This window comes from Mustelus asterias, chromosome 24 (genome assembly GCF_964213995.1).
Source record: "Mustelus asterias chromosome 24, sMusAst1.hap1.1, whole genome shotgun sequence".
Classification (NCBI taxonomy): Eukaryota; Metazoa; Chordata; class Chondrichthyes; order Carcharhiniformes; family Triakidae; genus Mustelus; species Mustelus asterias.
In genome coordinates, this window is record NC_135824.1 from 22862598 (window position 1) to 22879380 (window position 16783).

The following is a 16783-nucleotide window of genomic DNA, read 5'->3' on the forward strand; positions in this document are numbered from 1 at the left end:
GAGAATATGGATGTCAGCATTCATTACCAATTCCTCGTTGCCCCCAAGAAGGTTATGATGGCTTTAGGTTAGTTTGCAGTATAGTATACTTTGTGCCAACTCAAACTGATGAGACAACCTTCTGAAGACCTCTCAGGTCTCATTGGTCCACATCACTGGGGTCATTTTCTTAGTTGTAGTGCCACTCTCACATTTAATACACCCAAAATCACTTATCACTGATGCAAAAGTCCATCACTATGACTGCACCAGTTATCGCTTATTTTGTATCCACTCAACCATGCTTTATCTGACTTGAGAAAGTTTGATGCTGACTTTGGGAGGTTTCTCCATAGTGACATCACTCAACTCAAATATAATTTTATATTAAATTAACATAAAATATAGTAGTTCCTATTTTAAGATCATGACACTGAAGTACAAATTGACGTTTCACTAAGCTGCCATATCTTTCATTCTCCATGATAGTTTTAATTTTTCTCACATATGCATGAATTGTCACTGAAGGTCATAATAAAGCAAAGTTAATAAAAAAATCCTAATTTATTAGCAGTCAGTCTCTAAGTGTTTGAATGTCGGCTGTTAGTTTTTATCCTACATGTCTAGATGCCTACATGACAGAGCCACTTTCTTTCAATTTGCCAAAGTGACCACCAATATTGAACCAAGTAAACAGCAACAGTAAAATTAATTAGAAAAATCCTCGCTAATGGTTCAGAGAGTCACACAGATGAAGCAGGCTGCAGGATCCTTCCTCAGTCTATACGAGCACAGCCAGGGCCAGCAACAGGAGCGTTAGAACCAGCTTTCAGAATTAAGAAAAAGGAAATAATTTGAAGTTTCCTTTCCACATCACTATCTTTGTGGGTCACAAATCCTGGAGAGAGAGAGATAGCTTTAAAGAAGAAATCTTCCAGTGATCAACTTAAATGAATTGCATGACAAGTTTTAAACCTTCAGTTCCAACGAACTAAAAGCGACATGTACAAAACATTATTTAGTAGGCAACTGATACTCTTTAATGACAGAAATAATGTACCATTTAGCATGACCGAAAGCCCCACATCACAACTATACTTCACTGCCCACTCTCCACAAATTTTCAGTCTTTACATGAACCAGTCCAAGGTCACTCCCAACTTCTAACAGGATCATTTCGCCCATTTTGCTGAATCATAACCTCGAACAACCACCAAAAGGCATCTCTTAGTCTTCAGAGAAGTTCCAAATCCACTACCAGCAGTGAGATCCTCTCTGGGAAATTATCCTCCTGGCAAAAGCCAGGGCAATTCATCCAGAGTTTTAAAGATTGCCATAGGATGTGAGTCTTCGACCCAAGTCCATCCCTACTCTCAACCCTGTTCTGGCAGCTCGCAGAGAAATTGCAACTACTTCTCTCTGCTGATCACCAGCTGCAGCTTTTGTCTCTGTGCGAGACCCCACTTTTTTGGTCTGTAAACTTGGAGACTGATGGTCTATCCGCAGTCAGCTCAATTGCTTTTGCATCCAGGTGTGCACATTTTCACTTTCCTCCGAGTTTGTCTCACCCTGGGCCTCCCTGTTCCCTTGGTAACCATACCACTGAGACTTCTGTCGAACAGAATTCAGAGCAGATCACATGACTCTCTTCACTACCGTATTTTATCTTGAATTAAAGAGACAGTACCAAAGCATAATCATCTTATAAAACCTTACATTCATAACGTGTGCACATGTGAGGTTATCAGGCTTGGCTGTCACAGCACACCAAGACTCGTTACCAAGCATCAAATGTCAATAATGATCATTTGGGCAAGGACAGAAAGGATAATCAGTGTCCTACGAAGCAATCAATATCTTTAGAGGGTGACAGGAAGAAAGACAGCAAGAGGCAAAAGGAAAATTAACAGTTCAGACGAAACAAATGAAAGTCTCAACTTTTAGCTTCACTTCTTAGATCAGGATTTTAATCTCAGCAAATTGCCAGACCTTAATGTGTACGGTTAAAAATTGCCCCTGAGAGCCCTGTGATGCGTAGGTTAGTGGGATTAGCGGATAAATATGTGGGGGTAGGGCCTGGGTGGGATTGTGGTCGGTGCAGACTCGATGGGCCGAATGGCCTCCTTCTGCACTGTAGGGTTTCTATGATTTCTACAGTCATAAGCACTAGTTTTGAAAACTTTAGCACTAGGAACAAAGAATTGCTTGTGCACCATCATTTCTTATTTTGAAAACTGAGCTTACAAGGTAGCAATATAAATTTACTTTGAGGCAATATTTCATAAAAACACTCATTGTACAATTTTCATCATGCACTATTTAAAATCAACTTCACACAAAATTTAAAACTTGCATGAAGGTGAAATTCTACATTTAAAAATGAAAAACTGTATACACTGCAAGTAGTACCATCTGTACTTATGCTGATTTAGTCAATGACTTACCAGGTTGCAACATCAGCATATTCAATAAGCTTCATTCAGACTTAATTTTTAATAACCCACATCCCCTTGCAAATGTTGCAAGCAGTAATAAATACCTAGCGAGTCCAAATCTAAAAACATCGCTAAATTAATACTGTGTGAATGCCTCGCATACTTGCCATTTATTTTAACAATATGATTTGAACAAAATATCTTTTTATTAAAGTTTATTAGTCACAAGTAAGGCTTACATTAACATTGCAATGACGTTACTGTGAAATTCCCCTAGACGCCAAACTCCGGCGCCTGTTTGGGTCAATGCACCTAACCAGCACGTCTTTCAGATTGTGGGAGGAAACCGGAGCACCCATAGGAAACTCACACAGACAGGGGGAGAATGCACAGACAGTGACCCAAGCGGGACATCAAACCCGAGTCCCTGGCGATGTGAGGCAACAGTGCTAACCACTGTGCCACCGGTGTCACCCATAATACTGAATCGCATTTTAAAATCAGCAAGCCTGCTCTCTCTGGCATATCATTTAACTTTAAAAAATGCCACTCCTAGATCTTTCCGAGATAGTCTTCAAAGCTTTGAAAGGAAGGCCCCCCAAACAACTGCAGTGCATCAGAGCTTCAAAACTGTCACCTGATGCTTATTTTTTTCTGTATTGTAACAACAACTATCATTTTGGAATATGTACAGCTCAGTATTTGTGAATATTTAAGTTCCATATCCCAAATATCAGAAGGCTTTAGTCCATCTGATGCAGCAAAATAGTTACCACTTTTGGACAAGTTAAGCTGTATTTCCAGGTTTTACTGCGTGCTTGTTTATTGTACAGCCTATCAGCAAGTGCGAAAAAAAAAGTTAACTTAGAGTTAATTTGAAAGAGAACTCAAATTAAAAATAATAAAGATACAACTCGAGAAAATGACACCAGAAATGTTAGTTAACCCTTTGAGTACTGAATACCCCTTGCAGCTTTCAAAATGTGTGCATTTTCTATTATATTTACAAATGCGCTTATTTAAATTTGAGATGCTCTGAGTTTTGTGCAGAAATATCACTGCTGTTCTCAAAGGGTTAAATGTTGGTGATAATCTTGAGGTCAGTATTTTGGCTAAAAATCAAATGTACCGAGTGATTTTTTTGGTTTCCCCACGAAATTATGCTACCTAACAATTCTTTTAAATCTACTTTGGGTAAATGTAAGGTTTTAAAAGATGCTAAAAGGTTTGATTCAGTACTCACAGACGCCAAAGCTTTTCCAAGTGCATCACCTGTCTGTGAACCCCCAGCTGCATTTCCTCTGTTCCCTATACACAATATAATTGGGAGCATAAAACACTTCGATTATTCAAAAGTTCAGCATTTTTCCTGCACTTGAATACAAATTTTGTTTTGTATATCCGCATATTTATTGCGCGATATGAAATTTATGGATTAATGTTAAAGAACAAAATTGCAATTTTGTAGTTGCAAATTAAGCAACATAATTTTTAATAACCAGCTGATTACTACTTTCCACTTGGACGTGGAAATTAATGTTTCTTATAACATACCCAAAAGATTTTCTGATCCATTGACTGGTGGTGTGTGTGAGGCTGCAACATATGGGGAGCTGGTACTCCCTCGATGGAAGCTAGACATTGGGGGAAGACTGGGGTTGATGTCTGTAGGTGAAACTGAGTGTGGTGGATAGTTCTATAAAAATAAAAACACCAAATAACAGCCCTGGATAAGTCAAATAAATACAACAGAACCTGCTTAATATCGATACCTAACTGGCACAAAAAGTTCATGTTAAGCTGCACTAAATCTGAACAGAACTGCATGGTATATAAAAACCAAATATGTTTTTTATACCTTTTATGATATCTGATTGCATGATAAATACTCAAACCGTGTTCAAGCTACTTACTGGAAATAAAACTGCACTCTATCATTCACTTTGCAAAACTGGAGTTCTTGATTTACAATCAGTAAGCCTATACACAGTGATATACTGATTAAGTTATAATGATACAGTTATGAGCGAAATAGTGAATTGAATATAATTATGGTACAGCTAGGCACATGGAAAGCTACATGACCATAACCACATAATTATTTGTCAATCAGCACAACTCAAGCAGAAAGCCATGCTGAACTGAATTTAAAACGCTATTTCAATGTTTTACACTGTTGTATGTTAATCGCAGTTAAAACAATACAGAAAAACAATGCAGCAGTCCAGCACCACCAGCTATGCTGAAGTGCTGCAGGATGTGAACTGATCCCCAAAAGATATCACACAGGAAGTTTGCAATCAGGATTATTGGAATAGTATTCACCTTAGTGGGGCAATGTCACCTTTTGTTATATATAGTGATTAGAGGGGATTTTAATTATCAGAAGGGTCCAGCAAACCAAATTTGCCGTAATAGTGTAGAGAACAAGTTCATGGAATATATGCAAGATAATTTCTTTGAATGTGATGGCCAGGAACCAACCAGGAAACAGTTCTATTTAGACCCAATATTGTGTGGTAGCAAGGATTTAATTAATCATTTTGTCGTAAAGCAACATTTCGGAAATTGTGATCATAAGATAGAATTTTATATTGATTTTGAGTGTGCTTTAGTTAAGACAAAACTAGGTTCTTAAGTCTGAACAAGGAAATCTATATAGATATGAAGGACGAGTTGACTCAAGGAAGGTTGGGAAACTAGATTAAAATATAAAATGATGGATATGCAACAGCAAACATTTAAAGAACTAATAATCAGAAACAAACTTAGTCCCCTAAAGAATACAAAGATCGTGGAAACGTGGTCCTACTGGACTAACAAGAGAAGTTTAAGTCAGTGTCAAGCTAAAGGAAGATATATATAGTGCTGCAAGAAGAGCAGTATGCCTGAGGATTGGCTGAGTTTTAGAAACCAGCAAATGATAAACTGACAAAGAAATAGGAGAAAATGAGACAAAACTAGCAAAATATGTTTTAGTGAGGAGTTGAAGGAAATCAGCATCAGAGAAATGGATTTGGGGAAAATTGATGGGATTGAAGGTGGATAAATCTCCAGGTCCTGATAATCCTCATCCCACAGAACTTAAGGGAAGTGGTCCTGGAAATAGTAAATCCATTGGTGGTTATTTTCTAAAATGCTTTGGACTCTACAGATTGGAGGGCAACTGATGTAAGCCCGCTATTCAAAAAGGGAGAGAGAGAGAGAAAACAGGGAACTATGGACCAGTGAGGCTCACGTTGGTACTGGGGAAGTTGCTAGAGTATTATCAAGGATTTCATAACTCGGCCTTTGGAAGGCAGTGACATAATCAGATAAAGTCAGCATGGATTTACAAAAGGGAAATCACACTTGGCGAATCGATTGGAATTTTTTGAGGATGTAACTAGCAGAGTTGACTGAGGAGAACCAGTAGATGTGGTTTATTTAGAATTTCAGAAGGCTTTCGACAAGGTCTCACATAATAGACTACTATGTAAGGCTAAAGCACATGGGATTGCAGGTAATGCCTTGACATGGATAGAAAGCTGGTTAACCAATAGGAAGCAAAGAGTTGGCATAAATGGGTCTTTTTCAGATTGACTAGTGGGGTTCCGTAGGGATCTGTGCTGGGACCCCAACTGTTCACATTTTTATTAATGATTTGGAAGAGGGAACTGAATGTATTATCTCCAAATTTGCAGATGATACAAAACTGGATGGGAAGGTGAGCTGTGAGGATGATGCAGAGATGCTTCAGCATGATTTGGACAAGCAAATGCAGATAAATGTGATGTTATCCATGTTGGTAGCAATAACAGGAAGACAGATTATTACTTGAATGGGTGTAAATTGAGAAAGGTGGATACTCAACGAGATCTTGGAGTCCTTGTGCATCGGTCGCTGAAAGTAAGCGTGCAGTTACAACAGGCAGTAAAGAAGGAAAATGGGGTATGTTGGCCTTCACAGTGAGAGGATTTGGGTATAGGGATAGAGATGCTTTGCTGCAATTATCTAGGGCGTTGGTGAGGACACACCTAGAGTATTGTGCGCAGTTTTGGTGTCCTTATCTGAGGAAGGATGATCTTGCTATAGAGAGAGTACAGTGAAGATTTACCAGGCTGATTCCTGGGATGGCAGGTCTGTCATATGAGGACAGACTAAGTCAGTTAAGATTATATTTACTGGAGTTTAGAAGAATGAGAAACGGGGTAGATTCAGAAAGAATGTTCCCAATGGTGGGGGAGTCCAGAACTAGGGGGTCTTAGTTTGAGGATAAGGAGTAAACCTTTTAGAACTGAGGTAAGGAGAAATTTCTTCACCCAAGAGTGGCAAATGTGTGGAATTCACTATCACCGAATGTAGTTCAGGCCAAAACAGTGTGTGGTTTCAAGAAGAAATTAGATATTGCTCTTGGGATTAAAGGGATCAAGGGATATGAGAGGAAAGGGGGGAAATCAGGATATTGAATTTGATGATCAGCCATGATCAAGATGAATGGCGGAGCAGGCTCGAAGGGCCAAATGGCCTACTGCTGCTTCTAGTTTCTATGTTTCTAAAAGAATGAAAACAGATTAGGCAATCATAGAAACTTTTGCAAAGCAAATATGGTTACCTTAGAGAACAAGACAGGCAAAATTATAATGGAAAATAAGGAAATCAAACAAATATTTTGTGTTTGTCTTCATGGAAGACCCCAAACAAATCAATCTGGAAATAGTCGGGAGACCAATGGGCAAGTGAAAATGAGGAAACTAGGCATGTTACTAGAAACTAGTAAGGAAACAGTACTGGAAAAATTAATGAGACTTAAAGTGAACAAATCCCACAGAACTGATGGCATACATACTAGGGTTTTAAAAGAGGTAGCTACAGAGATAATGGACGCGTTGATGACAATCTTCCAGTATTACCTCAATTCTAGAACAGTCCCCACAGATCTAAAGTTGAAAACGTAAACCCAATAGAAATGAGAGAGAAAACTGAGAAATAGAGGGCAGTTAGCATGAGATCAGTTGTCAGGAAAACACAAGAATCTATTATTAGGAACATGGTAACAAGGCACTTGGAAAATCATATGATTAAGCAGAGCCAAAAATGGATTTGTGAAAGGGAAAACGTGTTTGACAAATTTCTCAAGTGCTTCTGAGGATATAACCAGTGAAGTGGACAAGGAGGTGTGGGATTTGAAATTTCAAAAAGCATTCGATTGATGCCACAGAAGATGTTACTGCACAAAATTAGGACCCATTGGATTAGGAACAACAGGTTAGCCTTGACCAAGGACTAGTTGACAGATAGAAAACAGACAGTAGGAATGCACAGGTCATTTTCAGGTTGGCAAGCTGCAACCAGCACAGTACCACGATAATCAGCATTTGGGCCTCAGTCAGTATCAACAACTTAAGTGAGAAGACAAAGTGAAATGTATCCCAGTTGTGCTGAATACACAAAGCGAGGTGGGAAAATAAGCTATGAGGAAGGTGCAAAGGGACAGCAAAGCAATATAGACAGGTTAAATGTGTACACAAGAACACCATTAGGAGTAGGCTATTTAAACCCTCCAGTCTGTTCCACCATTCAATGCGATCATAATTGATCTGTAATAATTCCAGACAGCCACCTTTTCCCATATCTGTTAACACCTTAAGATAACAAAAATCTATCAATCTCAGATTCAGAATTTATAATTATATCGCATTAAGTACTGTTTGCAGAAGTTTTGAAATGCTCCCCGCACTCAGCGTTTAGAAGCAATTTCTAGCTTCATTCATGGAAGATCTGTCTCTGATGTTTAAGACTATGCCCGAGACTTCAAAATATACTTCCAGATATAGTTTTTCTCCAACTACCATTTCCCCAAGTATCTTGAAAACTTCAATCAAATCACCCTCTGATCTTCTAAATTCCAACAAAGAAAACCTTAGTTTATGTAATGTAAGTGCATCGGAAGCAGTTCAGCGAAGGTTCACTAGATTAATACCTGGGACAAGTGGTTTGCTTTATGAGGAGGGGCTAGGCTTCCAGCTGATGGAGTTTAGAAGAGTAAGAAGTGACTTGATTGAAACATACAAGATCCTGAGGGGTTTCTAAAGGGTGGATGTAGGCAGGATTTTTGCTTTTTGTGGGAAAATCTAGAACTAGAAGTCATGGCTTAAAATTTAAAGTCGCCCATTTAAGACAGAGATGAGGAAAATATTTCTCAGAGGGTTGAGAGACGTTGAAATTCTTTGCTTAACAAGGTGGTTGAGGAAGTCTTCGAACACCTTTCATGAAAAAAGATAAATTAGCGATAAGCAAGAGCTGAAAGGTTATTGGGGGTCGGCAAGCATGTGAAGTTGGGGCTAAAATTAGATCAGCCATCATCTTATTGAGTGGCAGAGCAGGCTCGAGGGGCCAAGTGGCCTACTTCTGCTCCTAATTCATATGTAATCTCTCATTGCAATTTAACCCTTAGAATCTAGGCATATTTCTGGTAAGCCAACACTGCATCGCTCCAAGGCTAACATATTCTTCCTCAAGTGTGGTGCCCAAAACTGTCAAAGTGCAGTCGAACCGGGGCTTGGTATATCCGAAGCATGACTTCTACCTCTTGCATTCTCATACTCCAGATAGAAAAGTCAGTATTCTGCTTTCCTTTTTTATTTCTTGCAATATCCATATAGGATTTTAATGATCTCATTCCTGAACCTCATCCATCCATCCTTCCCTCCCTCCTCCGCATCTCTCTGAGCCATTCAGAAAATGTTTTATCCATTTCAGATTCAAAGTGGACGATTTCAGAGATATACCATTTGTGACAATTTTGCCCATTCACTTAATCCATCAACATCCTCAATTTTTGTTTCAATCTACACTATTTACATTGCCAGCTATCATTGGCAAATTTGGATATGCGGCTTTCTATCCTATCATCTAAGCAATTAATAAAATACGGCGAACAGTTGAGGCCTCAAACACAAGAATGTGACAGATGGAGTACAGCAAGGGGAAGTGTAAATTCTTCCACTTTGGAAGGAAAAAAAAATCAGAAGTAGAATAAGCAAGTAGAATAAGCTAGAGAAACTAAAAGGTCTGAAAATTGATAAATCTCCGGGCCCAGATGGGCTACATCCTAGAGTTCTAAAGGAGATAGCTGAAGAAATAGTGGAGGCGTTAGTTATGATCTTTCAAAAGTCACTGGAGTCAGGGAAAGTCCCAGAGGATTGGAAAATCGCTGTTGTAACCCCACTGTTCAAGAAGGGAACAAGAAAAAAGATGGAAAATTATAGGCCAATTAGCCTAACCTCAGTTGTTGGCAAAATTCTAGAATCCATCGTTAAGGATGAGATTTCTAAATTCTTGGAAGTGCAGGGTCGGATTAAGACAAGTCAGCATGGATTTAGTAAGGGGAGGTCGTGCCTGACAAACCTGTTAGAGTTCTTTGAAGAGATAACAAATAGGTTAGACCAAGGAGAGCCAATGGATGTTATCTATCTTGACTTCCAAAAGGCCTTTGACAAGGTGCCTCACGGGAGACTGCTGAGTAAAATAAGGGCCCATGGTATTCGAGGCAAGGTACTAACATGGATTGACGATTGGCTGTCAGACAGAAGGCAGAGAGTTGGGATAAAAGGTTCTTTCTCAGAATGGCAACCGGTGACAAGTGGTGTCCCGCAGGGTTCAGTGTTGGGGCCACAGCTGTTCTCTTTATATATTAACGATCTAGATGACGGGACTGGGAGCATTCTGGCCAAGTTTGCCGATGATACAAAGATAGGTGGAGGGGCAGGTAGTATTGAGGAGGTGGGGAGGCTGCAGAAAGATTTAGACAGTTTAGGAGAGTGGTCCAAGAAGTGGCTGATGAAATTCAACGTGGGCAAGTGCGAGGTCGTACACTTTGGAAAAAAGAATAGAGGCATGGACTATTTTCTAAACGGTGACAAAATTCATAATGCTAAAGTGCAAAGGGACTTGGGAGTCCTAGTCCAGGATTCTCTAAAGGTAAACTTGCAGGTTGAGTCCGTAATTAAGAAAGCAAATGTAATGTTGTCATTTATCTCAAGAGGCTTGGAATACAAAAGCAGGGATGTACTTCTGAGGCTTTATAAAGCACTGGTTAGGCCCCATTTGGAGTACTGTGAGCAATTTTGGGCCCCACACCTCAGGAAGGACATACTGGCACTGGAGCGGGTCCAGCGGAGATTCACACGGATGATCCCAGGAATGGTAGGCCTGACATACGATGAACGTCTGAGGATCGTGGGATTATATTCATTGGAGTTTAGGAGGTTGAGGGGAGATCTGATAGAAACTTACAAGATAATGAACGGCTTAGATAGAATGGACGTAGGGAAGTTGTTTCCATTAACAGGGGAGACTAGGACGCGGGGGCACAGCCTTAGAATAAAAGGGAGTCACTTTAGAACAGAGATGAGGAGAAATTTCTTCAGCCAGAGAGTGGTGGGTCTGTGGAATTCATTGCCACAGAGGGCTGTGGAGGCCGAGACGTTGAGCGTCTTCAAGACAGAAATTGATAAATTCTTGATTTCTCGAGGAATTAAGGGCTATGGGGAGAGAGCGGGTAAATGGAGTTGAAATCAACCATGATTGAATGGTGGAGTGGACTCGATGGGCCGAGTGGCCTTACTTCCGCTCCTATGTCTTATGGTCTTATGGTCTTAAATGCTGGTTATTTAGAGGGACCTGGGTGTCATTGTACACAGTAAGTTAACATGCAGGTACAGAAAATAATCAGGAAAACAAGAGGTTACATTATATCATAGTCCCAATTCCTAATAAAGTCTAAGATTGAAGAAGCCATACTGCAATTTTTTGGTGAGACCTGCCTTGGAGTACTGTGCACAGATTTGGTCTCCTTACCAAAGGGTAAGGAAGGCCTTGAAGGTTCACTAGACTGAATTCTGGGGCAAGAGGACTGTCCTATGAGGATAAATTGAGCACAATGGGCCTATAGTCTCACTAGAATTTGGACGAATGTGAGGTGATCTCATTAAAAATGAAATTCTAAATGGGCTTGACAGGGTAGCATGGGAACATGTTACCCCTGATGGAGAAGTCGAAAATTAGTGGGACACCGTCTCAGAATAAGGGTCGGCCATTTAGGGTCGAGATGAGGAGAAATTCTTCACTCAAAAGATTGTGGATCGCTGGGCATTCATAATCCTCTGGAGAAGAGAATTTTTGTTATTTGAGTCTATATGAGACAAAAAGAAAGCATATTTTTGGACACAGAAACAAAGATCACGAATGAAAGTGAGGGAAATACAAGATCAGCTATGATCTTATTGAAGAGCACAGCAAGTTCAAGGGCTGACTGGCCTTCTTCTGCTCCTATTTCTGACTTTGTTTTGTTTTTTAACTTTCAACACCAGATTAGGTATTTTCACCCCCACCTCCAGATGGCAAATGTAAATGCCAATTTTCTACTTCATTTTTAAAACTTCCCCAAAATCAAAAAGGACAAAGTATTTTCTTCAATTGAAAACTTCTAAATTAACATGAAAAACGGTAGCATCAAAGTGGTACTAATATTTTCACTACATGCACAAATCAAAAATGGATTTCACCATTATAAAACACATTCAAGTATTTGATGTAACTGAATGTCGGATATTTAACAGTCTTACTGGCTTGAGGTTGTAAGTCATTTATTTCATGATATTTAACAACCAAGCAACATACAGGAGGAGAATTTCCAAAGAAAGAAAACTTAAAACATCCTCTTGTCCCAGAGCTGCTCATCAGGTACTTAATCTGTTGAAATTGCCATGTCAGAGTTACCGATGATTAAATTAGCTGCCAGCAGTTTTTTTTATTCGCCCCAAATTATTAAAAATAAGTTCATGAAACACTTCTAATGAAGTCAAATTTCAAAACTGGATGCTTTCTAGATAAATTTAGGTTACAGTTTATTTTACCTGACTCAACCTTTGCCAATCACATTAGGGTTCTGAAACAGAGTGGGATGAATTTAAGCAGAGATTCCATTTCCATATCTGTGATCTCCATTCTGAAATAGTTGCCAAAAAACACATTTGCCCAGATAGTAAGTATGATGGAAATATTATCACTGCAGAAGCATATATCCTTCTCACTTTTATTGCAATTCTCCAGGATTGCTTTAATTGACAAACAGCTGAAGGAAACAAGATACAACCACAGCTATTTGTCTGTAGTATTGTAGAACTTTCCTGATCATTTGGTGTAACTTAAATGATTCAAATAACCCGAAGCCAAGCCTCATCTTTAAAACAAATACCCACCTTCCTCAAGCTTGATAATTAACACCTTATTAAATGGATGTCTCACATGCATTTCAGTTAATTTAACAAGTATTTGCTTAGAACTGGGCAGAATAGAGTTGCTCCTTCCAGTTACTCTTCCCATTCTACTTACTGTCTTGGAACACAATGTTCACATTAGAGCACAAGGTTCTCATCCTGAAATTTTCTCTCAACTCATGGAACTTTAGCGAAGAATTCAATATTCTTTTTATTACAGAGTGCGTTACCAACATAACTATACTTCAGTTTATCCAAAGCTCCTCTGCTATACCACATAATCCCTCTCACTCAATCTACACTCACTGGCAGACCTTCAATGCCAGAGATTTAAAATCCTTGTCATCCAGTTTAAACACCTTTATTGCATCACCCCTCCTTTTGCTGCAATATCAACCAGCCTACAAATCACTCTCCCTCACTCTGCACCAGCTACAACTCACCAATTCTCCAACCCTGGACTTTGGTTTTCATTCATTCTTGGATGTGAGCTTTGCTGGCAAGGTTGGCATTTATTGTCCATCCCTAATTTCCCTCGTGCGCCCGGTTCTCTTCATCCCATCATCGACAACTATGTATTCGGCCAAGGCCTATTCTCTCGAATTTCCTCCTCAAACACCTTTGTCACTCCACATATCTGCTTGACAGATTGGGAAATTGCCCAGCCATGTTAGGTCTACAAAAAGCAGGCCAAATTCAATCTGGCCAATTCCTGCCCCATCAGTGAACTTTCAATTATCAACACAGTGATGGAAGGGGCCATCAACAGCATTAACTCAGCAATAACCTACTCGGGTTGAATTCTGTCAGTGCTACTTGGCTCCAGACCAAATTCTCCTTTGGTACAAACATGGACAAAAGATCGGAACACGCAAAAGAATATGAGTGTGACTGCCCTTGACATCAAGGCATTTAACCAACTATTGTTTCAAGCGGCTCCAACAAAAGTGAAGTCATTGGAACTGGGAAAAAATCTCCACAGGCTGAAGTCACCCCTTAGCACAAAGCAAGGTACCTCCCAAACTGGAGGACCCTAACTAGAAGGACAAGGGCAACAGATAGATGGAAACGCATCAGGCCCAAGCTGGTTAGGTGCTTGTCATGGCCATGCTAAATTCTCCCTGTGTAGCCCAACAGGCACCGGATTGTGGTGACGAGGAGATTTTCACAGTAACTTCATTGCAGTGTTAATGTAAGCCTACTTGTGACACAAATAAATCAACTTTAAACTCAACCCTCTAAGTCTCATACCATGCTGGCGAGGAAAATATATCAATTTTCCTTCATTGGTGCTAGGTCAAAATCCTGGAATTCATTACTCAACACCACTGTGGGGATACTATCACCACACAAACTGTAGCAATTCAACAGGGCAGTTCATTAACATATCTTCTCAAGGACAATTAAGAGTGATGAATAAATAGATGCATGCAATGTCCACATCTTACTAACGTACAATCCATCCTCCTTTTCCCCCAAAAGTTACCTCTGACAAAACACCCCTTCTACTATCTGTTCCTTTGACTTGGTGACTATATCTGCCTTATTACATCTTGATGAGTAGGCCATTCAATCCCTTAGATCATGGCTGATTTTTATCTTAACAAATTCCATTTACACACCTTGGTTCCACATCCCTTCATTCTCATACCTAACAGAAATGATCAATCTCAGCTTTGAAACTGTCGACTATCCTCAACAACTATTATGAGGAAAGAGAATTACAGATTTCCACTAACCTTTTAAGTGAGGGCATGCTTCTTTCTTCCACCCAGGACAGGAAATAGTTTTGACTCCATCAAATCTTTTAACCTTAAACATCTTAATTAGATATTCCTTAATCTTTCACATTTGAGGTAATACATCCCAGTTAATTTATGCAACCCTAGTTCTCTCTGCACTAGTTTTTAGCAATTCCTGTATATAAACTCAAAATCTGTTTCTCAGCAAATTGTAGCTTCTCACCATTTAGAAAGTACTCAACTATTGGACGACTTCCCATTTCTCACACTGAACTCCACCCACCACTTTTGTCTACTCTATTGATCATTCCCCCAAAGCATCTGCAGTACTCATTACGTCATTTAGTGTCATCAGCTGAGTCACCAATAAATATTGTGAAAAGCGGAGGACCCAGTACAAATCTCTTGGGAGTTACCATTATTTACATGCACCATTTGGAGTACATAACCATTAACCCTACTGTTATCTTCCTCTTAACAAGCGCCAAAGAAGATTGATTGCCCAAATTGCGCACACTTCTCATTTTCACCAAGTCTGTTCCATCAAATCTAATGAAACACCTTATGATGTTTTCTTCTACATTTTTAAAAAAAAATGGAAAATGCAAATTGTAGTTAGAGTCAATCTACTGAATACAGGAGCAAGCAGTAGGAATTTGGGGAATTCCCTCGCCTAAAGTCCCACTGAATGAATTTATGTACCATTATTAAAATGGCCAGACTAATCTCTTTGGTATATTTATAGAGATCAATGCCCTCTACATCTCACCCCGAAAATGCAGCAGCTACACAAATTGTAACTAGCTTCTGACATTCTGTAGGACATGTACAGGAACAATTAACGGATTGACTCAACTTATCCTTACCAAGCGATCATGTGTATGCAGACTGCTATAGCTGCTAGATTGAGAGACATGAGAGGAAGAGCTTCCCAACATTCCTCCGTAACTTGGCTGGTGCATTCCATTCGATGAATTCCAAAGATCAGAAGAATTGTGATTTCCGTCTAATAGACGAGAAGGATATTTAATTAATGAAGTTGAACTGAGGAAATTCAAACAATTTCATTTTATATCTAATCCAGTCTTCACAGCTAAGAAAACACAAGTGACTGTGTGCAATCAAAGCCTTCAAGGTCCATGAGCAACATAATAAATCTCAGCAGACCATGGCCAATCTTTTAGCTAAGTAACAAATTCATTACAAATAGATATGAAACACTGCAGTTTTGTTTTAATAAAACTGAAGCCTCCAAATTTCAGTAAGTTTTAATTTATTTGGAAACAAACACTGCAGATTGCACAGAAGTAACTAGCAACATATCATATCCACCACATATTAGTGTTATACAACACTTCCAAGTACACTTTCCCGCACAGACTGTTTTGTTTTAAAGAATGATTTAAGAACTTCAACTTGCCTTGCATAAAGAAAGTACTGGCAAACATGCTGCTGGGTGGTTTGGGTGATGGGTAACCAGGAGACTCCCTGTTAAAATCATCTGAGCTCGGAGAAGGTGCATAAACCTACAGGAAGGAAGAAAAATCAAAATAAATCAGTAAAATACTGCTTTTAAGTTTAAAATCATAGAATCCCTATAGTACAGGAGGCCATTCAGCCCATCAAGCCTCCACTAACAACAATCCCACCCAGACCCTACCCCTGCAGGGACACTATGCCACCCAAAATATTTACAGGTCTCTGCTTCAAACGTAGGCAGTTGAAGATCAGAACAAAAGTCAAAACAGATGATAAAATGTTTCATTTATATAAATAGAGCAGACATAAAAGATCAACTATAAAAAGTGATCATGTATTTTGCAAATTTTGGTGGCCCATGGTTCAATTAAACATAATTCCCAAAATTAAAAGTCCTTAAACAAAACATAAAAACAGGTTCCAGCCTGGGAAATAGGCTCATGTGGAGTTTAAACATCTCCATTGACCATTGGAGGCATAATAATTGCAAGTTGAATCTTTTTTTCATTTGTATCAGATTTAGCAAATTAACCAATTTCAGATAAAGGGAATTCTTGTACTCATGATACACAGGCAATGCAATGCATAATACTATTTAAAAACATTTCAGCATAATTTACCCAGAAGTAATCCATGCCTTGACCCTGCCACGATCTCAAGGTTAGTATCAAGCAATCTTCCAAAAATTCCCATTTATAATGGCAGGGGACTGCTTCAAAATAAAGCCAGGTAAAACATGCTCAGCTGGCTCGTGGCCAACTATCAGGTCAAGTTTATAAAGGTTGGGGAAACAGAGAACCCACCCTTCCCTATCAAATCCAAACTGCAAGCTACAACATAAGCAGATCTAGAGCAGAGCAGAAAAAAATGAAACCAGTGTAACAGC

At 39.3% G+C, this 16783-nt stretch overlaps 1 protein-coding gene across 6 annotated transcripts in view; it reads right to left on the reverse strand.

Moving 5' to 3' along the window:
- tcf12 (transcription factor 12) overlaps positions 1–16783 on the reverse strand; it is a 254110-nt gene that overhangs the window by 55456 nt on the left and 181871 nt on the right. For 5 of the 6 annotated variants that reach the window (XR_013500784.1, XM_078241430.1, XM_078241428.1 and 2 more), the window contains 4 exons: positions 15839–15944; positions 15285–15424; positions 3969–4110; positions 3658–3722 (listed from right to left, as the gene is read on the reverse strand). Coding sequence is in view for 5 of the 6 variants with exons in the window: in XM_078241430.1 (XP_078097556.1) it covers positions 3658–3722; positions 3969–4110; positions 15285–15424; positions 15839–15944 (453 nt within the window). In the remaining variant the exon portion in view is untranslated. The remainder of the gene's footprint in view (positions 1–3657; positions 3723–3968; positions 4111–15284; positions 15425–15838; positions 15945–16783) is intronic. The other variant, XM_078241431.1, reaches the window with a different exon arrangement.